Source organism: Zootermopsis nevadensis, unplaced genomic scaffold (genome assembly GCF_977971745.1).
Source record: "Zootermopsis nevadensis isolate Lab colony 2312 unplaced genomic scaffold, Znev_1.0 Znev_ptg000025l, whole genome shotgun sequence".
NCBI classification, from domain to species: domain Eukaryota; kingdom Metazoa; phylum Arthropoda; class Insecta; order Blattodea; family Termopsidae; genus Zootermopsis; species Zootermopsis nevadensis.
In genome coordinates this window covers 8,447,116-8,474,588 of record NW_028259157.1, presented here as the reverse complement: position 1 = coordinate 8,474,588, position 27,473 = coordinate 8,447,116, and the positions used below count along the sequence as shown (strand labels likewise).

The window sequence follows — 27,473 nt, the reverse complement described above, 5'->3', positions numbered from 1 at the left end:
GATTGTAATGGCGTATCTTCAGCGAATAGTAAACGAACGCGGCTTCTGAACGACCAATAGCATTTTCTGTTATAAGACATAAATTCATCCGGGGTCTCGACTACAAAATTAACATGGCGTCCGAGAGTATGAAAAGTTCTATGTCTAGTGATCATCATGAAGAAAATAGTACATTGCCCGATGATTGTGAAGCAACTGTAGAGAATATCAATGTTTCGAAGTGCACATCAATGTTAGGGCTTTCTATGAAAGTGTTTGAAAAACGCGAATTAAATAGTTACCGTAACTTACCTGGGTTGTTAGCAACGGCGTCATCGGTTGATGAGATTGATATAAGAAACCTAGATAATGAAGATGATCTAGACAGTGGCATTAAGTCTGAAGATATAGTAAATTCAGATCACAGTAAAAGGAAAAGAGTTCATCACGATTACCGAAAGCTCTCAAATTCTGGTTATGTTGATGATGCAATGGGCAGGCGGTATTCTTCTAGCACATCAAGTGCTAGTGAAAGTGATACACCCCACAAATTGATAAAATTGAAGACAAACAGTATATCCTCTAATGATCAGATGGCATGTGATGACCATAATATTTCAAACACAATAAATGGTGGTAGCACTTTAGATGGGAAACAAGTGGGTGAGTGATTTTCTTAGGTTCACTTATGCCATTAACCAACAAATATAAACTACTAAGTTGAAACTGGTAAAGTGTGTAACCAACATATTGGTGTGAATGGTAATATGTTTTGTGAAGCAGGGTGCTGTTTATCAAGATTCATTGTCCTTCGGTTGAGTCCTAAGAAGGATCTATGGAATGTAAATAAACTTTACTCTACTCTAATTCCTAGCACATGTTTGTGCTGTATAACAAACTTGCAGCTACTAGATTCAGTAATTGGCAAGTGAAAATAGTGTTGTCAGTAACCATTCTCTTGGGTTTTGGTCATTGTATGTATATTGACATTTTGTAATATATGCAGAATATAACCAAAATGTCAAAGGTCTGTATAGTAAGTATTCAGATCAGTAATTATCAGTGTTGGAGTATGTGAAAGTTTGTTATTGCCAAAATGACGACCAACAGATGACACTTGCTATATTTTAAGAAGAATGGCATCTTGTAATGTGCATTAATTGAATAATTCTACAAATTTTTGTTAATTTTTCTGTCTAGATATCAAATACATTACTCCAGATAACTCTTTAGAACAGAATAGAATAGAATGTATTATATTTCATACAGCCTTCATAGCACCAAGTCAAGCATGTGGAACACATCTTAATATAAATATAGTATCTAAATCAAATACAGTAATTAATACTATAAATACAAACATGTGTTTGTAATAACCATGTACAGAGACATCTTGTAAGAGTGCTATATTATACAGAGCAAAATAATTCTATTAAGGAAATATTTTCTTCTCAACAACTTATGTTTTGGAGGGAATTGTCCCATTAATTTATGAAACCTAAATTAAATAAATGGTCATTATTAGAATGCTTTGTCAGGACACTTTCCTTCTTTATTTTGAAATTTAACACCACCCCCGGTTTCAGTAAACTCTGAGATGGTAAATTTCAGAATGTCTGTGAAGTTTCATATAGAGATGTGAAACAATAGAAGGTTAGCTCTTGGCAGGGATCAATAAGGAAATTTACTGAACATTGTGGTTGAGTGGTTAATACTCCCAATTCTTATTCAGGATGTCCTGGGTTCAAATCTCAGTCTGGAGACTGGCTATCCTGACTGAGGTTTTTTTAAGGTTTTACTCAGACTTTTCAATCATGCCGCGATAGTGTCTTAGATTAGACCATGACCACTTCCTTCCACATCCTTTTCAATTTATTATTCAGTCATTCTCTCATTCAACACTATATAGTCTGAAAATGTTGTTAAGTAAACAAATTCAGTTTTTATTTCAAGATCATGATAAAGAATTAGGTTAGTTAGGAAGTATGTAGGAACAGACAGTGAACACATTCAGTATGAATTTCCACATGATTCAGGCCATTGAACTTGGATTACATCCAAGGTAGTCTTTTCTTCTCACAATCTAAATCATTTTTTGTAATTTGTCTTTTCATAGACAGGTGTTGGTTGGTTGGTGGTCATTTTTTAAAATCACTATTAGACTGTAGGCAATGAGAAAATACAGGTTGAGTCAAAAGTACTTTTGGAACCAAAACAAAACACACCAGGGCTTGTTTTAACCATGTAAGCAACCAACACTTGTCATAGCATAAGTGGAGAGATCGAATTTTGAACACATTGCGAAATCGCAAATTAGGTGCATCGTAATAAACACTTTGTAACAGGAATGTGTGTTCGCCATTCAGTTAAAATATCTGGGTTAAGGAAGCATTTCCGACCCACGTTCATAGAAAGTTTTTTATTTTGGTTCGCATAACACCCTTAAATTTTCCAAAACATATTTTTGACTCTCTCTATATAAGCATATCCCTTCAGAATAAGATTTACTCATTGATCTTACCTACTCATCTTATTAACAAAAGAAATGAGCAAATAACAATCTAATTTATTTACTTTCCTCAAGTTTTACTGAAACATATGTACACTCATTTTAAACATTGTTTCATTCTTCTGAATTGATTCAGTTGTTTTGTCTGAAACTGTTGACAGAACAGCATAAATTCGGAGAGCCTTGACTGTATTACAGACTGATAAAAATACAGTGTATAGCCTATTATCTGTTTCTGTGTCTGTAGTATGGTAGAGATTTGCATTGTAATGATTCTCATATGAGTGTGGTATAGTGAATTTAACATATTGACTCTGGTTGCAGTGGCATATGGACCATGACCATGCATTTGGAGTGCCTTTCAATGTACTTTTGGATAACATGATTATGTTGAGCAGAATCAGATAATTTTAATAGGAAATAGCTTCCAAACTGGTGATAAAAATGAATGAGTGGAAGGTGTTTTTTGGGGTAATTTCTTACATATTTCCTGATAAATCATGCTTCAGGACTTAGTAACAAACTTTTAAAAAGAGTTTGTAAATTCATGCCTCTCCATGTGCCTGTCCTTTGTTACAAGTTTTGCTGTACAAAACTATGTTATACGTAACTAATAATTTTCATTGGACTGCTTTGCTTCAATGAAAATTTCACTGATTTCAGGTTCTTCAAAGCACCAAGGTGGAGATCATCAAAAGAAACATCACAAGAAAAAGAAACACAGGGACAGAGATAAAGAAAGGAGAACCAAAGTCTGGTCTCATGATGCAAAAAATAAGTCCGAGAGTGATCTGACTGTAAGTAAGAAATTTAGTTGCCACAAGTTCGCTCATAAAACATTTTTGTTGAGTCCCCATTGACATAGTGAGATTGTTGATTGTGTAAGGGTTCTTTGGAGTGCTTGGCAGAAAAGAGCTAGTGATCTTTGCCATGTTTTGACAATGTTGAGGATAACGCACTTGAGTCCATATTTTACCCGAGCATCCTTTTTGTTACTAATCTTTAATTGTGAAAGTGAAAGGAAGTAGTTCTTGGAGACTTGTCTACTAATTCCATGTAGTTGGTAGTTCAGCTAGTCAGTAGGTTTCCTCCATTTGTATGCTTATTACAAGTTCTTCACTGTGTGATTTTCTCAAATCTCCTGTCACTAACCCTCCCATACATTCAGTCATTTTCCTCAGCACCCTGTTTTTAGATAATATGTATTGTATATTTTTCCCTGATAAATGTCATGATGAATCTTGGATTCCAAACCTCACTTAAGTTTTCACAGTGAATGAATGTAATGAAGTCTTGGTGGGTGATTATAAATATGTCAGTATGGATGGACACAACTGATTACTTGAGAACATCGCACCTGTCTGTGTTCTGTTTCTATAATGGCAATCTCATCATTATATTGAAGAGCTAAAGGAAACTGAGGGATGGATTTTGAAGGCGTGTCATTAATCTTCTTTCAGTAGAGTGACATATTTGCGATGAGTAAAGTGAATTAAATTATGTCATGACATTATAGAATTCCATGTTAATAAGATGGCTCAAGAAATCTTTCAGTGGATGTCACCAGAAAGGAAGAAAATAGGAAGACTTGAGATTTAGATGGATGAAAGGACTCCTGAATCAGTGATTAGGAGATGACAGTGGATAGATGGAGGAGAACTGTGTTCAGGAATTGGAAGATTCCGGTGACATTAAGAAGCCAGTACATATATTTTAGATTTGGAAACATTGAGCTACAGTAGATTCCTGTTAATTGGGGCAGCTGTTTATTTGGGACAAATCTTAAAGAATAAACCTTTTTAACTCTTTACGTGGAACTTTGCATAATTGGGGCAGCCGCTTAATTGGGCCTAAGCGTTCAGTCCCGATGTGTCCAAATTAACTGAAATCCACTGTATATTCTGAAATTTCAAGTTCTCGTGGCGGTGAAGATGTCATTTGTGATCATCTTGGAGGAACATATTGCCTCCATCTTTATCCTGAAGAAGAAGGGGTGATGTGTTCCTCTGAAATGTTGTTAACTGTCGTTGAGTCTACAACAACACATAGGACCACAAATAACTGTGAGGTGTAACTAAAACTTTGATATTCACATTTGAAATCCCTTTTGTTCATCTTTCCAAATACTGTATCATCAGTCTTGTACATTTTTACTAGTTTCAGTCAGTTGGTGTATAAAAATATCTTCTTCTGGGATGTTGCATCATATGTGGTAGACATTGACCTACATTTCAGAAGAACATACTGCCTCCATCATCAGAGCCTGAAATGAAGGTAGAAAGCCTACAGTAAGACTGGACAACATCCCAGAAGACAGCCTTCATACTTGTCAACATGGCATCCTAATATCTCACTAATTTCTGTATATTTACTGCCATATAAAATGTCAAATCTCAATAATGAATCTGCTAAGTCATAAATTACTGCGTAGTTTTGTCAGAAGCGATTCTTGATGTCTACCTAATCCAGTACCATCAAACTTTGCTGTTGACCTACTTGGCAGCAATGCAGAGTGATCTAGAACAGAGATTGTAGTTTGAAGTGCATTTGAATTTACAAAAGGAGTTCTTTGCTTTATTCACTTTAAAGTGTTTTAATTTTTTGAAGTGCCTGTAGCATATAAATAGCTAAATCATCAAATTAAAATTGAATGCCATAGAAGTTAAACATTTCTCTTACTCTATACATAATTGTGCATGATTAATGTTGCATGTGTGTAAAATGGCACTAAAGTGAAAACTATTTGTATATGCACCAATATTAAGGAAAGATTCCCAACAGTGTCATGATTAAACATTGTTTCTTCACGTTAGGTACTGTGTAGTGTGAACATAGATTTTGAGTAATTTACTTTGTACAACCTTGTTTTTATTGTGTGTTTATAGTTCATTGTATTAATAGTGTGTTATCATGTCCTATTTTAGCTATCTGTTACAAGTACAATACCAGCCCACTGCCATGATGTAGAACAGTGGGAAAATGATGAACCTGATTCTGTGAGTGGATCTTCCAAAGAGACAAGCCAGGAATATACTACAGACAGTAGTATGACACTTGGTGATAGCATATGTGCTAAGGTACAACTCAGTACAGGAAATGTAAAGTTGGATACATTGCCCAGTGACAGAACTGTGCATTATGGATCTAATGTTTCTCCCAGGACCATAAAACTTTCATGTTCTGTAAAAAGAGAAACTGATGAAGATATTAGTAATGTGTGTGATAATGCAGAGACAGATTCAGTTTCAGTGAGTGGTTCATTATTTGAAGGTGATAAAAGAGTTTCTGATGAAGTTAATAGTGTGTACTGTGTGATTGACTCTAAAGATGGCTCAAATTCTAAGACTGAAGGGGGGTACAAGTCCATTGACCTGCTTGATCCTGAAAACCATTCAGTATTTCCAAAGATGGCATTTGAAGCCATTCAGAGAACAGATCTGCATGCACGGTCTAAGAGTGAAGGTGTCAGTGAATCCAAGTTACGCACTAGTCAAGATGAATTATGTGTATTACCCCAAACGAAGAATTCAGATAATCCTGAAAATCTACTATCAAATGTAAAAGAAGAAAAAGAAGATGCAAGTGTAGGGAGTCCTGGTACACCTCTTATGGATGAGCAACCTTACTTTCCCTGCATAAATGTACCTGACTGTACAGGTAACACTGTAAGGAAAAATAAATTGGAAGCAGGAGAAACTGAATCAAAGAGTGAAATTGATGACATTAAAGCTGTGAAAAATGTGATTACACAACCTTCCCTCCATTCATCCGATGTATCTGTGAGTTATGATAACAGTATTTTGAATCATCCTAATACTGATGAGAGGAGTTATACACCGCCTATGGTCACAAAAGATGACATACATTCGCATGCACAGAGTGTTCTTGAAGATAGTAAGAAGACAAGTAGAACTACTGGTAATGGTATTATAAATTCTTCGCCTTCCACTGTATCAAATTGTAGTATAGATATGGGTGCAACCAAAATTGAACATATTGAGAAAAAATTACCTGGAAGTGGAGACAGCATTTTCTTTTCAGATTCTGGAATTAATTCACAAAGTGCAGATTCTGGTATTAATTCTCAAAGTGCTGTTACTTTGACTTCAGATCCAATTATGGAGGAATCTTCTCCCAGGTCACATGACATTGGTGGAGAAGCTGCAGATGAAGTGGAAAAGGTGACTACTGTACAGACCAGGACTCAATTTACTGATGAGAGTGACGCCAGTCAGTTGAAAGAGACTGCTTGTGAAAGGAAGCATATAGATACTGATAGCCATCAAGACATTGTGTCTTGTAGTAAGGATGTGCAAAGAAGGCACAGTAGTAGTAGTGGGAGAAGTGGTTCAGGACGTAGATCAAGCAAGGATAAGTCTGATCACAGTGATAAGCACAGAGAGAGGAAGCTTGAAGGTAGTACATCAGATTCTAGATCCCGTGATAGAAGGAGTTCAGATGCAAAGGAAATTGATCGAAAAGAGAGATCCCATAGCTCGTCATCAGATAGGAAGCATCATTGCTCAAGGTGTTATAAACGTTCAAAAATAAAAAGAGCGAGTATTGGTGTTCAGTGCCGACGGGACAAGACCATTGACAAATATGTGAAGTACAGCTGTCCAGATTCGACTGTGTTTGGTGTTGGACTGAAGATTGATTATCAAACAAAACATTTTTCCCTCCCTAGACCTCTCCCACTTACCCAACCTGGTCTTGAACAGCTTAAGTATGGAAGATTCATTCGCATAGAGACTTATGCCAATGGTGGGGCCACAGTTGTGCACATGTATCAAGATGAAATTGATTGTCTTAGCAATGAGGAGATGGAAGAATTAGCACAAGAATATTTTAAGGTAAGTGTACAACATGGTATTTATTTCCTCTGAAATAATGTTGCTTGGTTCCTACTTGTTTTTTTTTAATTACAATAAAAGGAAAGTCAAGGATTAAATTAGTGTTGTCTTGCACAAATAGCATTCAGAAGAGGTCATCAGTAGACTGAGAATCAAAAGCTATTAGGCAATGTCCTACGTGAGCGATAAGAAGCGAGCTGCATAAGCAGCATGGGGTGTCATATGACATAAGGGAATCGCTTGTTGTGTCCTCAGTGAGAGACTGCAATAGAAGCACACGGTCTTTCTGCGCATGCGCCTTACTGGCCAGCGCAGCGACCTGCGCGAAAATATCAAAATATTTGATCTCGGAATCCGGCCGCTTTACTCTCTTGACTGATTCGCTGTAACCTAGGACAGCGCCATACAAACAGCCAGTTTGATATTTCCGCTTCACCCACGCAAATCGCACCGCTCGCATTTAATCGCTCACGTAGGACACTGGGTTAATGTAGCTACATATGGGAATTTAAAATGGTAGCCTGATGAAGTGGTGTAAGGTTTTTGCCATTTACTTTCTGGGTAATATAATGAAGCAATAAATGTATCCCTGTCTTTTGAATATGTTCTAACTGTTATCTTACAGGATACCTGTATGCTGGGTATTTAAATTACATTAAATGAAAGGCAGTCAGAAAAAAAAATTGAATTAAAACCAAAGACCGTTTCTTCTGGTGAATTTAGATGGATGGTTAGAAGTCAAAACAAGCCAGTGATATGCTTACATTCTTTTTGTGAAATCCAAGACAGACTGGACAAAAGCTGTCTTTGTGTTTGTTTATTCAAGTCTGAAGTCCTGGTAATGGGACCTTGAAATATGGCATATGCCTCTCCTTTAGAAGAGTTTCTCTCTTATTTTATTGTCTCATATTCATACATATTCACAGGTAGTTTTTGGTGAAGATGAGAATGGGTATGCACATCATGTAATGGGAATTGTTCATGATGCTGCTGCTTATCTCCCAGACCTACTGGAACACATGGCAGAGAATTACCCATCACTCACTGTCAAGAATGGAGTGCTAGGGCGAAACTCTGACATTGAAACAACTACTATGAAGCAGTATAGGGATCAGGTAATCAGAGAATTTTGGCTTACATTGAATGGTAGATAAGGTTTTTCTATCTGATAATATACTGTTTGCTCACCAGTTCAAGAATATAAATCAAAGATGTCATGGTATAAGCACTAGATGTTTGAGGTTCTACTCGATATCCAGATTAAAGACATTTTTATTACTACTACTACTGTTTTGTTATCAGAACTTAGAAATAGATTTGGGATCACAGATTTGACATGCCTATTTATCCCATTTATGGAGACTCCTAAAGTGTTTTTAATATGTTCCCAAAAAGTACACTTGTATTTTTTGAATATGCTGCCATAGATAATCTGGTCATGACAAATCAGATCATAACAGATTTTATAATAGCGGTAAGAGGTTAAGAAATTACCTGGAGTAGGATACGCTCGATCCTTTAGGTCACTGGACAAAATATTAATTGGCTTGGAGGAAAAGTTTCCATTTTACGTAAAAGAATAGACTTTTTTATAGGTAAGATGTTTGTTGTCAGCAGTATGATTTAGGTAGTATGGTATTCCGTGGACTTAGTTTCTGCTTTACACAGTCTGTTGAAATGTGGAATATTCGGATAAGTTACTGACAGTTTGTAGGTGTTTCTTTGGCCACATGATAGATATTGTGATGTAACATTTTACTGAAGTTCTATCTTGTGTTGAATTTTGTTTGCTAACATCAGGGAGGAATTACTGATAACACTGTTTCTGTGCAGGTATGCAAACATTATGCTAATGGGACTGTTCGATATGGACCCCTCCACCAGATTAGCTTAGTTGGAAAAGTTCATGAGGAGGTCGGTGGCTTCTTTCCAGACTTATTAACCAGACTGGAAGAAAATACTTTCCTGAAGGTGGTAAGTTGTATACATACATTTCTTCTTCATATGGACTGCCGCCTCTTACATAATTCAGTTTATGTTACGAGGCACAGTTGATGTCCCAGCTGCTTGTGTCTTGGTAGATGAATTTATGTTGGTGTTATCACTCATCACTCTTTTAAAGGAATTGAATTGAGTTATTGAAATTGGGTTGGTAATAATGGCAATAGCAGTGAAAGTTCTCTGCTTCTTGTAGGAAATCTCCTTAAAATTGAGCCAGTGATGGCTGTATTTTAATTACTGCCGTCAAATTATGTGGGATGAGTTGGAAAAAGTGTTTTTATGGTTAAGTGCAGGCAGAAGAAAGAGGTATTCTTGTGAAAGGACAGTAATTTTTGTTGGTGGTACACCTGTTTTATGGATCATTGTTATAAAATTCTGTCTTGTCCAAGTTATTTTATGATTTACATTTAGTTAGAGACCTGTACTATTCTTTGATAAAATAGCTGTTTTTTCCTGTATACACAGTCATACATTTGTACAATTTTTCCTGGAAAATTGTAGTTATATGTTATTTTATCATCACAGACTATGCCATGGGGACCACTGTCATTTGTGCAAATGGAAACACCTCAAGAATCAAATGATGGTCCTATCCTGTGGATTCGTCCTGGGGAGCAATTAGTTCCAACTGCAGATATGGCAAAATCACCAGCAAAAAGAAGAAGGTAAAATTTATTTATAATTCTCTGTATTCTTTTACTATAGGATGGGATCATAACAGAGTACATGGTTAAGAATTGTGGCAAAGTTCAAATATTTGAGAACAGTGGTTACAAATCAAAACTACATTAATGAAGAAATGGCAAGCAGGTTAAATTTGGGAAATTATTCTTCTTCTATGGCTCTCCGGTCCGTATTCGGTCCATGGCCTCCTCAATTCTTCTCTTCCATTCGGTCCTCTATTAGGTCCGTCTGTCTGAGGCTTTGATTGAGGTTTCGAAACATCTTTCTTTTTATGGTGCAAGGTTGTTAGCCTTGCGACCACCCCCAGCCTGGAGGACCAGGGTACCTGTCTTAGTGTGACCTCTCCCCCTCAACCAATTTGGCTAGGGAGGCCCTACCAGTAGCTATGCTACCGCTCTTGGGATCACTGAGATACTCAAGCCCCCCCACTACCACGACAAGGTGCGTTTGGGTAATGCCTGCTATCAATTTTCTGCTGTATAAAAGCGTAGACTGAAATATACACCACTATAGTTTTGCCTGCTTTTTTTTTGTATGTTTGTGAAATTTGGTTTCTCACAGTAAGAGCATTATGGAAATTCAGTTGCACTTACATTATTGTTTGGAAGTACTTATAACTCCAGATCAAAACTGAAGAACAAACTTACAGATAAACATTTACTAATAGAAACCTGCATTCTCACGACAAGACAGAAACATATTTAGTCTCGCTTTATTTTGAGACCAACCTACTCACTAGTATTTAATGGAGGTAATGTATTTTTCTTTGTTTTGTATGTTTCTGTCCTAATATATTATTAATATCAGTACCAGTTGCTGACATAGTCTATTTCCTGCCCACCCTGATTTAGACCTTCCTAATGGTGTATTCTAAAAAGTCTGTATGTTGTGATGTACTGTGTATTTCCTTTTTCTTCAGTATCTGATGAGAGCACATTATTATGCATTCTTTGTACAATGTGCATGAAATGAACACACATAAGGCTGGTCATGTCTGTGTGTGTGTCTGTCTGTCTGTCTCCATGTTTCAACTCAAGAACCACTGGATGGATTCGAGTGAAATTTGGTGTGGATGTTTTGCTATTTGGGATTTCCCTATAATCATACTTTTCAATTTCTATAATTGGTAATACCAACATGGTGGACAAACAAACTTCTTAGGTGGGTGTCATAAATCACATGAATGTGGGGGTTTATGTTAACCTGTAGATTCTCCTTGCTTTTGCTACTTCAGTCCTGACATTAGGAATAAACAGAATCTTACCCTCTGAGCATAGTGGATCCTTCATCCTTTTCACAGGAGTCAAATTCCTTAAAAGTCAATATGGACACTAAGAAAAAAGCACTGAAATACAGTTGTTTTGTCTTCCAGTATTGAAATTCTTTCATATAACTGTGTATATTTATCATTAACAGCAACATTGTGTTCGTGATACCAGTACCATCTTCTTTGCAGAACATATGTGAATGTATCCAAAGTGAGTAATTTTCATGAAATCCTTCTCTATTGAGGCTCGACTAATAATTTAATGTGCATTTGTTGAAATTTCAGAACTGGGATAAATGAGTTGCGCAACCTACAGTATCTTCCAAGACTGTCTGAAGCTCGTGAATATATGTTTGAAGACCGGACTAAGGCACATGCCGATCACGTTGGGCATGGTCTCGATAGAATGACAACAGCTGCTGTTGGTGAGTATGAAACTTCCGTGGATAAATAGTACTCTATTTTTCAATTTTCAGTAGGAAGCTTACTTTTATTATAGTTTTGCTACTATTTTTTCTTACCCCATTCTAGCCTACATGCTGCCATATAAATTGTCTTTACTGACCTTAGCATTAGACACCATTAATATTTCATCTTGTCTACTACTGATGTGTTTGAGAGGTAACTAGCGTCTTGATGCTTCAGTGGAAACGTATTCCTGTTACATATTTGTTTTTGTGAAATAGCTTTTGTAGCTATTAAAATTTGTGTGATGCATTCATTTTAGGCATTTTGAAAGCAGTGCATGGTACTCAATCCTATGATCACAATCGTGTCACCAAAGATGTCGTAGCATTCTATGCTGGAGATTTCCCAGATCTTGTTGAGAAGCTCCAGTTAGATCTTCATGAACCACCAACATCACAGGTAAAGATTTATAGCATTTTTTGTCAGTGAATGAACTTATTCATTTTTATATTTGAGGCAAAAAATAAATAATGTGCCCCTATTATGCAATTGAGAAACAAGTTTTTACCCAGTATTCTGAGGCCTTTCATCAGGCTTAACAAATTTTTTAATAGCCCAACATGAGTGTTTTACTTATGATGCAAATAAGGTCAAAATCTGCTCTGCTTTGGATGCCATGCTGAGGCACCATGTTTCATCTCCAGTAACATTAAAGTTAACAGGTTGTTATTTGCAGCTTCCTTTTGGGAACTAAAATTTAAGAATTAGTCTCCTTTTGGTCATATCATTTTCTGTGGTAGGAGTCTAACATCCTCGGTTACAGTGGAATGGGGGAGAATTTACCAAATATTACGCACATTGCAACATTAACGGGCCTTTTCATGAAAACTGATTTGATTCCAACATTTTCAGCCATGCATGATTTAAGTAGAAGGATTACCTGAGCTAATCTTCAGGTGTGTGTATCATCACAAAACTGATTATGACATACATGAACATGCCTTCTGACCAAACACAAGTGGAAGTTTATATTATAGCATGAAGTGTTTACGTGTCACAAAAAGTAAGACTGCCATATTTATGCTACTTTTTATCCGAGAGTGTTTGAGAGTTGGAGTAAACAGTGTCCAAGTATCTGCACTAAGGGTTGCAGACATGCATGCTAGTAATGTTACTGTTACGTATGGAAACTCTAGTGTGATTGTTAAATACTAGTTGTGTGTATTAAAATATTTCTACAGCAATAAAGAAAACAAAAATAAACGTGTAGTGGTTACTCACTGCTGAGTGCTGTCTTCGAGACACTGTCTGGTATTCAGTGTTGGCAGAACTGATCGCAGCAGCTTCATGGGTCAGTGTAGAGCGTGTGAGACATCCTAGCAGATAAAATTTTTCTCCATATTGAGCTGAAATTTTAAAGTCTGTATAAATGCAAAGTATAAATCAAATTCCACTCACATTGTATTTATTAACAATAAACAAGAATGTATTTTATTTGTTAGTTTTTTATACATTCTTCATAAGCTGAAGAGGGTTTGCAGTTTTTATATTGGTAGCATATACTTCTGTTGTATCTGACTTAACCATCCTACTGCAAACTGTTACTTCATCTCTCAGACATAGTGGAACACTGGTCTCCATAGAGGATATAAGATGAGGTAGGTTCAGTAGTTGAAGTGATAATAAACCTTTTATTAAAATATATGTCGTATAAAATTTATTGATATAAATATGTTGTTTTAGTGTGTTCAGTGGTTGGAAGATGCAAAATTAAACCAGTTACGTCGAGAGGGAATCCGGTATGCTCGTATTCAGCTCTGTGATAATGATATTTATTTCTTGCCTCGCAATATTATTCACCAGTTCCGCACTGTCTCTGCAGTAACCAGTATTGGTAAGTATTGGTTTATTTTCATACATTATGCTTACATTTTTATTACATTTCTTTAAATTTTAGGACATCCATTAGGATGGTTATGTTACAATGTTACTTACACCAGGAAACAAAATGAAGATGAGTGAGAAGAAATCAATTTTGTGTTTGACGACACAAATTCAGACAACTGGCAGTATGACAGTGTCCACTTCGAGACCTTTACACTATGTCACATTCGTCTCATTTAATTTGATGCCAGATAAGCTATGCAGTTGATAGAGTAGTTATACCATGGAAGCCAACCACATCATATCTATAAGAAATCATTGAAGGAATTTTTGCAAGAAGAATGCATTTGTTAAGTACCTTAAATTGATAATTACTTACATAAAAAATGGTTGAATTTGAAGTTATGTTCATGTTACAAAGGTCTTAGATACAATTTAGTAATTTGTTTTCCTATCCACTTTTATGTCTTAGCAATTTTTCTGTTAGAAAGTTGATATTAATGCAGTTCTGTTTTGATTTTATCCACCAACAGCATGGCATGTTCGCCTGAAACAGTACTACCCTGACACAGAAAACACATCAGACTTAAATCAATATTCACGGGCAGTTACCACTCAACATCACTACAAAGAAAAGAGAAACCTGGAGAAAGCATGTGAAACTCCTAAGAAAGATGTGAAAGATGAAAACCAAAGATGTGACAAACCAAAAAGGGAAGAGAGGAAAGACAAAGACAGAAAAAGGTTTGAAGAAAGAAAAGATGAGGACAAGCATAAGAAAGAACACAAGGAGGGAGATCGCAGTAAAGGGGAAAGTAAATCTAGAAAACGTGACCTAGATGATGCTGATGGTGAAGGGAGGGAAAAGAAACGTATGAGGGTTTTAGAAGGTAAGTCTGGTTCCAAGGAACTAGAAGTAGAACACAAAAGATATGAAGAGAACTCTTCCAAAAGGAAAGAGAAGGATGACTGTGGAAAAAAGAAAGAACCAAAGATGAAATCAGAATTTGAAGAAGAAAAGAGAAAAGAGAAGGATGAAGAGAAAGAAGAGAAGAAAACAGATGTAAGTGAAGTTGGAATCAAAGAGAAAGAGAATTCAGATAAAAAGAAAGAAGAAAAGAGGGTTAAATCAGAAAGTGGGATAAAGGAACATAAAATTAAATCAAGAGAAAAAGATGAAAAACGAAGAGATGAGAAAAAAGCAAAGATTGTAAGCATTGATGCAGAACACAAAGAAAAAATTAAAGAACATGACAGTAGTGACAGGCATAAGAAGGAGCATAAACATGATCGAGAGAAACGGTATGAGAAGACACTAAGGAAAGATATCAGTTGTAGTCCAAGTATGAAGAAGACTACTTCAGCCTCCAAGAAGAAGGATGGTAATAACTTTGATGATAACAGATCATGTGGTACACCATTAAGACAGAACTTGAATCAAGTTGAAAGTCTCAGTGTTTTGTCACCTACAATAGTTTCAGCACCAGTGGAGGACAGTGGAATTTTTCCTGATGGGTCTGGTGACTCTGTGTGTATTGCACTTAAGAAGGAAAGTGCAATGTGTGATCTCAGCCATAAAGTGTCAGGATTTTCACCTACCAAGAAAGAATTGTGTCCTGAAGAAAGTAAGCAGTTAAATATGTCCCCTGCTAAGAAGGACTGTGATAAAAGCAAGTCTTGTATTGTTGTTGTAAAAAAGGAGTCTGTACCGAAAGTGGATACATCCAAATGTCATTCACCATCTAAGGCACAGTCTTCAGTCAACTTACTAGATCAAATAATTGCGAGTATGGACACTTCTGCACCAAAAGTGAGGGAGGACCGAGATGATTTGGGACAAATGTAACTCACCCTGACACTTGCCTTTTGCACTCATAAAATGTGCACATACAGGTTGCACTTAAGAAATTGAATGCCTTTGTAAAGACTTTAGTACCTTAACAAAGAAAACAACAATGTCAGTAAAGTCTGTATTGAATAAGGATTAGGATAACCATATATTGCAAGAAATTTCACAGTAGTTTATATGTATATATGTACACAGTTGTACATTGTATAATTTTTTATAACATTCTTTGTGTACAACGGTGTGTGCCTCTGGGTATGGTTTGCAGTTGAAGTAATCCCTTAAGATGCATTGCTGAATAGAGTTTGTGTATTAAACTCGTTATTTGAGATAGAAAGTGCTTCTTCATTGTACATAAAGGCCGTGAATAAAATGATGCAAAAGGGCAGCAATACTGTATATATATTTTCATGAACAATAAAGTTATGAATTGCATTCCATTGATAGACTGGTGCTAGGGAAATAGTGTGTTTGTGTTCCAACTTGGGTGCCTTTTTGGTACCATAACTTTACATAAAGTAACAGGTTTTATTTTATCAAAATGGAGACTCACTATGCTGTCTTTTTGCATTAGAATGAAAGTTTGAATGACTGTAAAACAGAAATATGTCTTCGAAGTGAAAGACATGTTACTCAGAGTGGAATGTCACGACAAAGGATTACAGCTTTTTTATTATTGGGGCTTTCCTTGCATACTTAATTCCCTGAATGGTGCTGTTGATTACCATCTACCAACAAACCATATTGTTAAACAACAAACTGTTTAAAAAATTATAATGGCATGACATCTGATTTTACATCCCCCCCCCCTTCGTCCTATTCCATTTCCTTCATGCAAGGAAAGAACTGATAGTTTGTAGATGTGTGTGGGAATCACTCGGTGATATATCACCGCAAATACTTAATTACACACATAGGCCCAGTTGGTGAAATAATGTTGCCATGAGTGTGAAAAGTTATAAGTTTAAGGTTTCAAGTTTAAACAGATGTTGACTGCTCTTTAATCTTATTTTTCCATAAACATATAGTATTTTATAACTTACATTATTGCTTGTCATTGTAATCACACGAAAAAGTCACTCTTTGCTGCTGTGTTGTAATTTTATTTATAATGATATATATTTTAAGTGGGAATGTTTATCTGCCTGCTTTAATAAGTTGGGAGTCTTCTGAAATAATATGACCTCTTATCCCCATTTTGTACAATTACATCTAAATCGCGTACATTATTATATATCATAGTGTCTGTGTTTGTTACATTTCAGTAACATGCACGTTGGATTTTAAAAATTAAGTTTACTGAATCATAACTTATTTCAAAGTGCAGAGACAATATGAGGATGTACTGATGTACAAAGTAATATAAATGATGTTTTTCTTTGATCATTGTTGCAATGATTAAAATTCTCTGTACTTAAAAACATGGAGATGTTCTTCAGATTGGAGATGCATTTGCATATTTTTTGAAGCAGTATATTACATATTTGATTTTGAGTCTGATAAGGTCCCGTTTAACCAACGTATTCACATTCTTAGGTTTCTTTGTCTCTAGAGTGGTCCAAACATTTGTGATTACATTACAGTATGTTCTTCGGATACCAAAATGATAATTTTTCAGTTGTATTACTTTTACCTAAATTGTATTTTTATTTTGTGATTTTGTTCAGTAGGCAGATTTGGCACTTCCACCCTCAAAAGAGAGTTTCATAGTATATTCTGTTAATCTGTTTACATCCTGCAGTGTTTGTTGGTACTCGGAAAACAGAGTGTAGATTGTTTGTTTTTTATTGTTATAAAAATAGGTAATAAAATAATGCACTGTAACTTGATTAATTTCTGAGTAGATGCACAATAATGTAACACTTGAATACATTGTTACTGCATTTCTCTAGTGCTGTTTACGTAACACTGATATATCCGTCTGATCTATCATTCAGTCAGCATGTCATATTTCCAGGATTGAGAAATGTTAAAAAGGAATATTGAGTACCAGAATTCATGCTTGATCTTTCATTCAAAACTCATTTATGCCTGGTTGCAAGATTGTGGCCTTACTTCATGAGCCAAGTTATATTTTGATGAGCAGTGATACTTTTGTTACTGTGATTATTTCTGTCCCTTAGAACTTCCTTAAATGTTGCTTAATTGATTGAAAGAAATACAAGTTAAGATGAAAGATGATTATAAATCGGTTTTATCAACGGTTAAATTTTGAAAGAAGTTAATATGTGATGTTGAGTTTTAATAGTGATGTTATAAATACCTGCTTATCAGTTTTGGTTTTCAAGTCACCAGTGACACAGTTGGATATTAAAAGATCACAGTAAACAGTGAAATTTTCAATCATAGAAATGAGATGTTGATTTATCATATTCACATAATTTCCTATAATTTAATACCGACTTATAATGAAGAAGTGTGTATTTTCCAGTGTTTGCTTTATCATGAATTGCTGTAACCATCTCATTAGATACATGAAAACCGCTTAATTTGAGTATTTACTTTTGAATTGTTAACAACAAAAGCATTACTTTTTTATGAAAGATTTATTAGCTTTGTGGATATTTAATGTGATAGAATGTTCATTAAATTTAGGCATCAAGTAGTGGCCCTAATTGACTCTCATAACCCAAATTATATTTTATTGACTTTTAGAAATAGATCTCCCATACTGCACCTTACCAAAACCAAAGGATTCAAAAGTTGAATGATATGAATGACTGACTGACACCCACAGGGTATATTTCATAAAGAATGTCTAAAACCATCTACTTGCTTTTGGTGATATGTTTGTTCCTGTCACCACAGTCTTATGAGGTCATGGTTAACACCTTTATTACACAGCATATTAAATTAAAAATTTGGTATCTTCAGTAGTGAGCTGAAGTCTTCCTAGTAACTTCTGATATTTTGGTATTCCATGCACCATACTAGTGCTGGTTAGTAATACTGTACACCGTTGATATGCCATGTTTGCTTTTAATTTTTGGTGATTTATTGACATAGCTTTATTTTTCAAATAGTCTTACATTAAAAATTCCAAAGTACTTATGAGCTATTAACATGAGTGAATAATAGGTCTAACGTATGGCAGTCATTGTTTGACATTTAATAATGTATACTATTTTATCACTAGTGGAGGCAGAAGATATAGGCTACAACATTAAAAATCACAAGCTTCTTGTTAACTCTGTGTAGTGTAATTGTGCCAAAGTTACTATTTTACATACTACTAATAAACTGTACTGTATGGTACATGCAATAAAATTTATTTTCAAAACTGTGGATTGTAATACTTAACACTTGATTTAGAAGTTTCATACCATTACCAACACACGATTACACACATAACTTATTCTAAAGCTAGATTTTAACAGTCTTCCTTCCCTTCAGGGATTGTTTGCCTCATCACATTTGGTCTGTATAATTACCTCATTTCAACCATATTTTTTTAGTCATGTGACATTATTTTGTCACTAACATGAGTAAATGAACGTGTACTCAGCTTGAGTCTGAAAGTTCTTGCATTTGGGGAGTATTATTCTTTGAAGATTTAATTTTATGTAAAGAATTATGAGAAAATTTTCTCCAGTTTTTGGAACATATAACAGTCCGGTGCTCTCTTCGCAGTGCATGATATTCTCTTTATCATATGATATTAAATATGAAAGTTTTTCAATATTTTGTGATCATGAACATCTTAGTGTATACAGTATGTTTATTTTAATGACATGGAATAGATATAAATTCATCATTCCAAAGTGTTATTTGATCAATAACTAAAGTTAAAATAAACTTATCTTTGCAATAACTATTACACAAGCAGTGTGGTATTTTTCTTGCATGAGAATGAAGTCCTTACAATCATGTGCATCTTGAACAGCGTTTATCTGATTATGATGATCTGGGTTATGATGCTATGTAGTCTTGTAAGTGGTTAGCAACATTTCAGAGAAACCTATTGCCATCTTACAGGTAGATGAAGGTGATAGGTTCCCCCAAAACATTGGTAACCATCTACGAGGCTACATGGCATCAAAACCCAGAAGAACGTAATACAAATTTTTTCATCATGGAGACCTCAGATCTTGCATAATATACTGTATAGTGGCATACTGAGCATTTAGGACTAAATGTTTGGCTTTCTTCAGGAAGTTATGGTTTCATTCTACAAAAATCACTTTTGAATGGCACATTTTAAAGGGTCAATTTTGAGCTGATTTTAGTGATTGATGCTGCTTTTCCTACCCAGTTCATAATTTATCCATTGTTTCTCACTGCTCTAGCTGCTTCCTCCTTCCCAATTACAAAAGCTAATTTGTTTCTACTGCTGTGTTGAGGACGGAATGGATGAATGCTCCCAGCTACCCTGAGTCATGTCTTGGACTGTGCCTTGCTTTCCACATCATCAGGCAGCAATCTCATCAGTAATATGGTCCAATCTACGTTTAAAAACATCCCCTACTATTATTAGAAGTTTTGTAAATATGTTGTTAATTTGTGAAGTACTCAGGTTTGAGTCTATGCCAGATGCATGTGCTAGTATAATGTTTCAGATACTCTCTAATAAATGGCATCCAATAATTACCTTATGTTTGTTTATGACCTACATAGTTTGATAAGATTGTGACCCCCAAAACATTGTTCATTGGATTTTCTAAAAAAAACTGGAATAAATCTTTAAATTTTATGTAATGAAATCTACATTTATAGATTTCAGAGAGTACTCGACACTTTTTCTTTTCTTCATAAAACAGGAATGCTTAATACAAATGTGGAAATAATAGAGTATCGTGTGTTTATACATTTTGTATTTCTGCTTGAGAATTTGCTAAAAAGTTTTCCTCTGACCCTATCACATCTTAGTAACAAACCTTTTTTAAAGAGAACTGGATACTTGTATTTAGTTGCTTGTCTTCTGAGAAAAATATTTATTTCATACATAGAAACAGGATCGTTATAATTTAAATGTTGTATTGGTCCTCTGTTTTAGTGAGATTAGGCCTATAAAAGTGTTCTATTAATGTTGACAAGGGCAGTGGTGTAATTCTGTTTTATAGTGAGCCAGTCCAATAGATCAAGTGACAACTATGCAGTGTGTCAAAAAATTAAAATTGCTTTGCATATAAAAATATATTATTCATAGAAAACTAGAAAGTAGAGTTTATACTGTCATTCAAGAAAATAAGATGACTGCTTCACAAATTTCATTTCATTACTTATTTTTAAAATTAGATTCAAAATTATATAACTCTTAAGCAAGTAAATGGAATCAAATATTTCTTTATATGTGTCTCAGATCAGGCATTCAGTACCATACCGTAACAACATGTACAATGCCAAAAATATCAGCTGAAGTATGAAGTGTGTTCTTAATACATTTCCCCCACACCAAGAATGAAACTAACTGGCAAAGTGGTGAACATAATTGAGTTAAAATTAATAAAGTGTTGTCCTGGTAAATACTGTGTTAAAAATCACTTGTATAAATGTATTGATAATTTTTATAATGAATACTAATAAATTTGATAAATCCTGTTCTTGTGTTGCCATTGTTTTTACTCCATTCACCATTTAGCATGTTATTCTGTTACATAAAATCATTTGATCAGTTTATAATACTTGTACTGCTGTAAAGGAGAAATTAATTTTAGTAAAGTTGACATTCTGTAGAATGCCTAAGGATTTTATGAATCACTGAGGTAAAGTATGTATATATATTTATATTTTGCATTAAATGGGCAGGCACTGGTATGGATAACCTGGATTTTCATATTCTGCCTGTGCCATATGCAAAATTGTTTTCTACAATATATACAGATTTCAGACATGCCAATTCAATCTCTGTTGTTTAATATACATTGTAAAATTTTAAACAGTTCACAAGGGACCATTGTTCCAGTCAGAAAACTCAGTGCAGCAAGTGACACCAATGCAAAATGTATTCTCTGTTTGAAAGAAGTTACAAAATGAATCTCCATTTAGTATGTAATGTACCAGTATTTTAAATTGGTTATACATGAATTAATATTGGTACGTTTTGGCTGTGTAAATATAGGAATTCTTTGTGTGAAGTATTGTGCATTGGAGCTTACTCGTGCAGTATCAGTGTTACTTTATATATTTACATTTTTTGAGTGACTGTCTGGTCTTAAGCCTTCATGAAACTGCATAAGGTTTGATGACTAAGTTTATGCATCATTTTGTACTTGAACCTGCTTCCACAGGTCACTCCAGTTATCTCAAATGAAAAATCATTGAAAGAGCATATGTTCCACATATGATAAATGACCAAAACTCATTTTGTCTGCATTAATATATATGTAGAACACACAACAGATTAAGTACAATTTGAGGTTCTAACTGCAGTGAGTATAAAGATGGCTGTTTTCTGGGTTGTAGCACCGTGTAGTGTGGTAGAACTTTACAGAGGTCCTTGCATTGGTAAACTTCTACCAGACTACACAGTGCTACAACCCAGAAGACAGCCATCTTCACACAACATTATTTTGTTATTCTTAATAGACAAATAATAGTTTCATGTTCTGCAGAACTATTAAATAGTTTCATGGGTCTGTCATACCTTTTATATGATAATTTGTTTCTGTGAGAAATTTAAATGCATCTTATGCACATGCCACAGTTTTAGATAATGCATTTATGGACCTAGATTTCTCCCCACTTAAAGTTGCAATATTCAGCAGATATTGTGGCATGAAGTGCACATTGTTTTCAAATATTGCCTATGTGCTCATTGAACAGGTTCTTATGGTACAGGAAATCACCATCTGCCTTGAATAAAGGCATCAGAACACATTTAAGATTGGGACTGTCCTTCAATGATGGCTGTTAGAAAATTTGTTAACACATTAAAAGCCTCATAAACTTGATTATTTTCTTGACATTTTACATTGTAAGCTTTTATGACAATATCCAAAAAATAATCTTGTTAATTATCATACAGATCATCAAAAGCATTCAACAGCATCTTAATTTTCCATTCAAGCGTTTAATTACAAATTGATATATTTTCCTGTTCATATTTCCCATGTGAACTTTAAAATGATAGGTGCAGTGATTTCATTATTAAATTGTTTAACTCAAGAGTTGAGCTGAGATTTGTATGTTCTGAGTGCAATAAAATATCAGTTATATCACATATATGTTTGCATCCAAATAAAGTATTTTAAGATGTAGAAATATATAGCAACACAAGTATTTTTGGATGCACATTACCATACAAAATCATGATGTGTAGCTTAAATTGTGCCAAGACAATGCAACAGGATATGCAGTTGCATAAATCTACAGCCATTGTTAATTATATATGGATTAATTTGCAACAAAATAGTATAAGTTGTGTACATGGTGAAGTACCTTTTGAAAAAAGTCAAGAATTAGGTGACAGTTCTGATTCCCATAAGGACAAAAAAATCTTGGTGTAACAACTTACTTTGTTGTGTATTCAGACGTAAATAGCTGGTTTATGTGAAATTTGCAGTGACAAGTGATCTGTGAGAATTATTTTTGGTATTACTAAAATAGAAGCTCATGTGATGCACACTGTTGTACTCTAAACTTTCAGTGAGAGAAAACTTTAAAGTAATTTGTACCAAAACTCATGACATCTTTCACTTTGTCAAGTGAAGGGGATTCAAGTGCCTTCATAAGAGGAGGGCACAAATCCATGTGTTATGTCAGTCAGTACCCAAGGTTTCCTATTTAGAAGAGTTGTTTTGAAATTACATGTTTTAGAGTAGGAATTCTATAGGGATGTTATTAAATTGTTCTGAAAATATCAAATATTGTGATATGATACATTCAGACAACATATATTGTTCAGTTAAATTTAATGTTCATTGTGGGGAATGATTATGCGACTCAAACTGAAAACTGTAACCTCACTATTGTACAACATTATCATCACATGCACCAATTGTTTAAAACTAAATTAATTAACAATTATAATTTCATGTAAACAATATTAATGTATTATTCACACATTTACAAATTATTTGTTTTAATGTATAATTCTAATACAAAACTGGTACATTCAACTTAGAAAACTGTGCATGCCTATTTTAAAAGTGGGAGCAATTGTTTTGTTAAAATTATTCATATAAGAGTGGGCTATAACCATGCTCAGTCATCATACATGAGAAATAAAAGAAAAGAGTGATATCATGTTGCAATTATTCCTTTACAGTAACATGAATTTTAAGATAAAAATTTATTAATGTTCCACCTCTTGTCTTTCTAATCACATTTTATGCCGTCTGAATCCAGCTACTTGCTTTCCTCATGCTAATGTGTTCCAATCAAAAGTATTACATACACGTGTAATAAAGTTTTCCATTTTGTATTGTGTTTGGGAATATTGCACACACTATTTAATTTCAGGCAGTTGTGCCTCATACCTCTAGTTGACAGGCCTGACCTCTTGTCAGAGGAGATGCCCAATAAGGACAGACTGTAAATGTCAAGACTCAGACTGTAAAATGTGGTCATGAGCCCCAGAAAAGGAGCTCAACACCAAGACACATCGACTGACTGACTATCAGTTGCAATGGGACTTGGACTTCATACCTCTTTCCATGATGGCCACAAACTAAAAGGTAGTTTGGAGACCATTGTCCCATACTACTATTACTTTAAAATAAGCTTCATGTTTACTCTTTACTTACCTTAGTTTTGCAAGATGTGTGTTTAGAATGTGATTAACATTGAGTGCACTGTAATTCTAGGACAACCTTGAATTTTATGCAGTAGTATCAGATTATTTGTTTTAATCCCCTGTAAATAACTGGTCTGTATCTCAGGCTGACATAATTCCAGGAGTGTGTTTTCAGAATGTTTCCAGTTTTGTTTGTTACTTTACCCAGATTATATAGTTGGTAAACTAATGCTATGTTACGCTTTAAATTAATTACTATAATTTCATTTGGTAAAGGAAGACTGTATTTTAATTGTGGTATTTATAATGTAATTTATTATTTTAAGAATATTAAGAATTCAGTAGTTTTAAAATGATGTAATTTATTTTCCAATTGAAGTCTCAATGTTTTAGGGAGAATTTGCAATTTTTTTAATTTTATGCCCATCTTAATTTACAGATTAATATGTTACAAACTGAAATTGTTTAGTGAGAGCAAAAGTTATAAATGGGCAGTATCAATGTATTTTATGTAAAGTTGATTACCATTGAAGTTTTATCCTATTGGGCTTGTACTTAAAATTTAATTAAGTTATATCCAACTGTTCTCAATGTAGTGCCTCTTTATATAGACTGATTCAATGAATCATTGTCAAATACTTGCTACTTTAAGACACATAAGAATTTGAAGAGACCTGTTTCTGTTGATAAACATTGTTTTTGAAAGTAACAGCCCAATAAATTGTTTTACTTTAAGAGTTTGTAACATTGTGGTTTGATGGGACTGTAATTCATGACAATGTGCATTGCAGCTGTCTTAAGAAAATAACTTTAGTTTATTAATTTGAATTCAGAGTTATGTTATGTAATATGCTTTCTCTTCGGTATTTATAGTTAAAGTGTGGATATAAGAATGTATACATTATATCTGAGATTTTAGGTTCTCATGGCAGTGAAGATCTCATTTGTGGCCTCCTGTGTCCTGTGTGAAGTCTTGTTGGTAGTTACCAGTGTTTCAGAGGAACATTGGTAACTTTGTATTAGACAATGTGGCATGAGAACACAGAAGACCACTGTCAGCATGTATACATAAGTTGCACCAAAAATAAATAGTGTGCTTTTGTTTATGCCAGAAAGTTTTTGTATAGATTTTTATAGCTTTTGATTCATTCTGGATAGTACTTCATAATGTTCACTAGAATTTCAAAAACACATTAAGCTTTGAACTTCCTGCAGCATCTATAAAAGTGCATATGAAGGTGACATTATAAGAGGTGTGTTTTACCAAATCTTCTCACCTCTCTTTAAGTTGTTAAATGTTGATTAGTTTCTTGTTTGTTGCTAACATGAAATAGCTATGTTACAGAGTACCAATTTTTTTTTTGTTCATAATGAATTACAGTTGGTACTGTAATGTTATTGGTATAATAATTACTTTGATTCTAAATTTAAAGCTACAGTCATATAAATCAAACTGATCACAGGCATTGTCCTTTAAGTGCTATAATAAAAAGAACTCCCTCAAAAATTATAAGAACCACGATTAAATTCAATTTTATATAATTGGCATATACTTGTATGAGACTCCCATAATAATACTGTTTATTTTAGAAACACAAACTAAAATACTTATTTTCTTTAGAAGTTCCTCTGTTGTGTCAATATCAGCAAAATGGTTGCTACTTTGTTCTGCTCTCCTATAATGTTATATTGTTACCCATTCTGTTTAAGAGTTTTAAATATTGTAGTCCAAAGAATAATGGGGCCTATGGTGATGTGGTCCGACTGGTGCAAAGACCTGTCAAAACTAGTAGATACCAGGTGAAGTAACATTTGTTTAAATTCATTAGGTAGGACATGTCAGGTGGTTTTATTTTAGGTCACTTTATATCTTGACAAGCTATGAAGTACATAAAATTTTAAATGATTAACTTGGAAGAAACTACAGTAATTCAGAACACTGGAGTTTGATTGAAAGCAGGAAAATGCACCAGACTGGGTACAAATGTAGTTATGGTGTACTGATAGAGTTTGTATCTTATCATTGTTCCATATTTCTAATGCTGTAAACAAGATGATTTATAGATTACACATTGCTTTGATGGACAATTGCTCTTTTGTTTTATTTCATACCCTTTGGTTCTCCTGAGAAGAAACTTGTTTCTTAGAATGATGCTGCCTTGTAAATGTGAAGGCTCCTAAATTATTCTACTAATAGACTGTTATACTTGTGACAGTGCATACCCCATATGCAAGGAACAGTAGTTTCAAAGTCCACTACAAATGTTTCATTCTTCAAATCCATCTTGTGTGCTCTTTCCTCTTACACTCACCATTGGAATTACATAAAATGTAAATAACATTTCAAATCTCATCTGTAGTAAATGAAAACCTCTTCATTTTATTATACTGAAACCTTTTCTGGTTGATGGTAAAAATTCAATTCATTAAATGTTAGGCCTGGGTGGGTGGCTGCCCTCCTTGAAATCTAATGCAAAATAAAAAGACTCAGCTATGATACTACTGTACTACACAGAGGTAAGGCTCACTCTGGAGAGGCTGAGAAAATACATCTCAGAAACCTCAGGGCTACTGTACTTCAGATTCAAGTTAAGGTCCTTTGTTTATGATGATTTATACTGTTCATTAGATGACATGGCAAGAAGCATTATTACAAATAACTTTTATGTCTGGTCATGCATACCGTCAATTTATACATCATCTGCTTCAATTCCTGCTTCTATGTCACTGCACTAAGGATTTTCTCCAATGATAAATAAAACTATATATTAACCGTTTTTAATTTAGTTAATATGGTTAATGGTTTAAATGATTACCAAATATGTTTTCAGTCTTCATTCCATGACAATGTAGAATTACAATGCACAACACATACAACTCAGAAAAATGGAGTGAATGAAATGAATGCAGAAGACCAAAAGTTAAATTAATAGATGGAATCCAAGATCCAATGGCAAAGGAAGGACTGAAAGGAAGACATTGGATATAAAGAGAAGAATAGTGATTTGGGAATCAGAAGATATTGGTGACATTGAAAAACTGATATAAATTTTGGTATGAACCAAACTGCATACAAGGCAATATGTGAAGATGACTGTCTTCTGGGATATTGCACCATGTAGTCTGGTAAACTGACAAAGGAAAGTACACTATGCTATTAGGTTTGTGTACAAACACAAATATAATACATCACTTAACCCACACTTGCTTGCTTTTGGTTTCCAAACCATAATCTAAAAGCATACGAAACACTGATCAGAGAAAGTATGACTTCCTTCAAGTCTTCAATAGATATGTTTCAACAAACTGATCACAAATATTAGGCTGCCAATGCTGAGACATTGTTACAATAAAGCTATAAGAAAAAC

General features: G+C 34.4%; 1 protein-coding gene across 3 annotated transcripts; it reads left to right on the top strand.

Moving 5' to 3' along the window:
* Positions 1 to 83: 83 nt before the first annotated feature.
* Positions 84 to 26,195, top strand: LOC110827618 (uncharacterized). 3 transcript variants are annotated; one of them, XM_087356166.1, is made up of 11 exons: positions 84 to 642; positions 3,152 to 3,285; positions 5,413 to 6,406; positions 6,599 to 7,341; positions 8,268 to 8,456; positions 9,175 to 9,315; positions 9,868 to 10,007; positions 11,579 to 11,718; positions 12,021 to 12,160; positions 13,445 to 13,595; positions 14,119 to 26,195. In XM_087356166.1, the coding sequence occupies exons 1-11, from the start codon at positions 114 to 116 to the stop codon at positions 15,429 to 15,431; spliced, it is 4,614 nt and encodes a 1,537-aa protein (XP_087212292.1). In that variant the 5' UTR covers positions 84 to 113; the 3' UTR covers positions 15,432 to 26,195. The 3 variants fall into 3 exon arrangements, with proteins under 3 accessions (XP_087212292.1, XP_021915147.1, XP_021915148.1); XM_022059455.2 differs by having other exon boundaries at positions 5,413 to 7,341; XM_022059456.2 differs by lacking the exon at positions 84 to 642 and adding an exon at positions 696 to 821 and having other exon boundaries at positions 5,413 to 7,341.
* The last annotated feature ends 1,278 nt before the right edge of the window (positions 26,196 to 27,473 follow it).

Excerpts from the sequence above, each read along its gene's own strand:
- LOC110827618 (XM_022059455.2), top strand. The coding sequence starts at position 114 with ATGGCGTCCGAGAGTATGAAAAGTTCTATGTCTAGTGATCATCATGAA. Across the intron at positions 11,719-12,020 it reads AATGACAACAGCTGCTGTTG|GCATTTTGAAAGCAGTGCAT; the intron begins GTGAGTATGAAA and ends CATTCATTTTAG. Across the intron at positions 13,596-14,118 it reads CTCTGCAGTAACCAGTATTG|CATGGCATGTTCGCCTGAAA; the intron begins GTAAGTATTGGT and ends ATCCACCAACAG.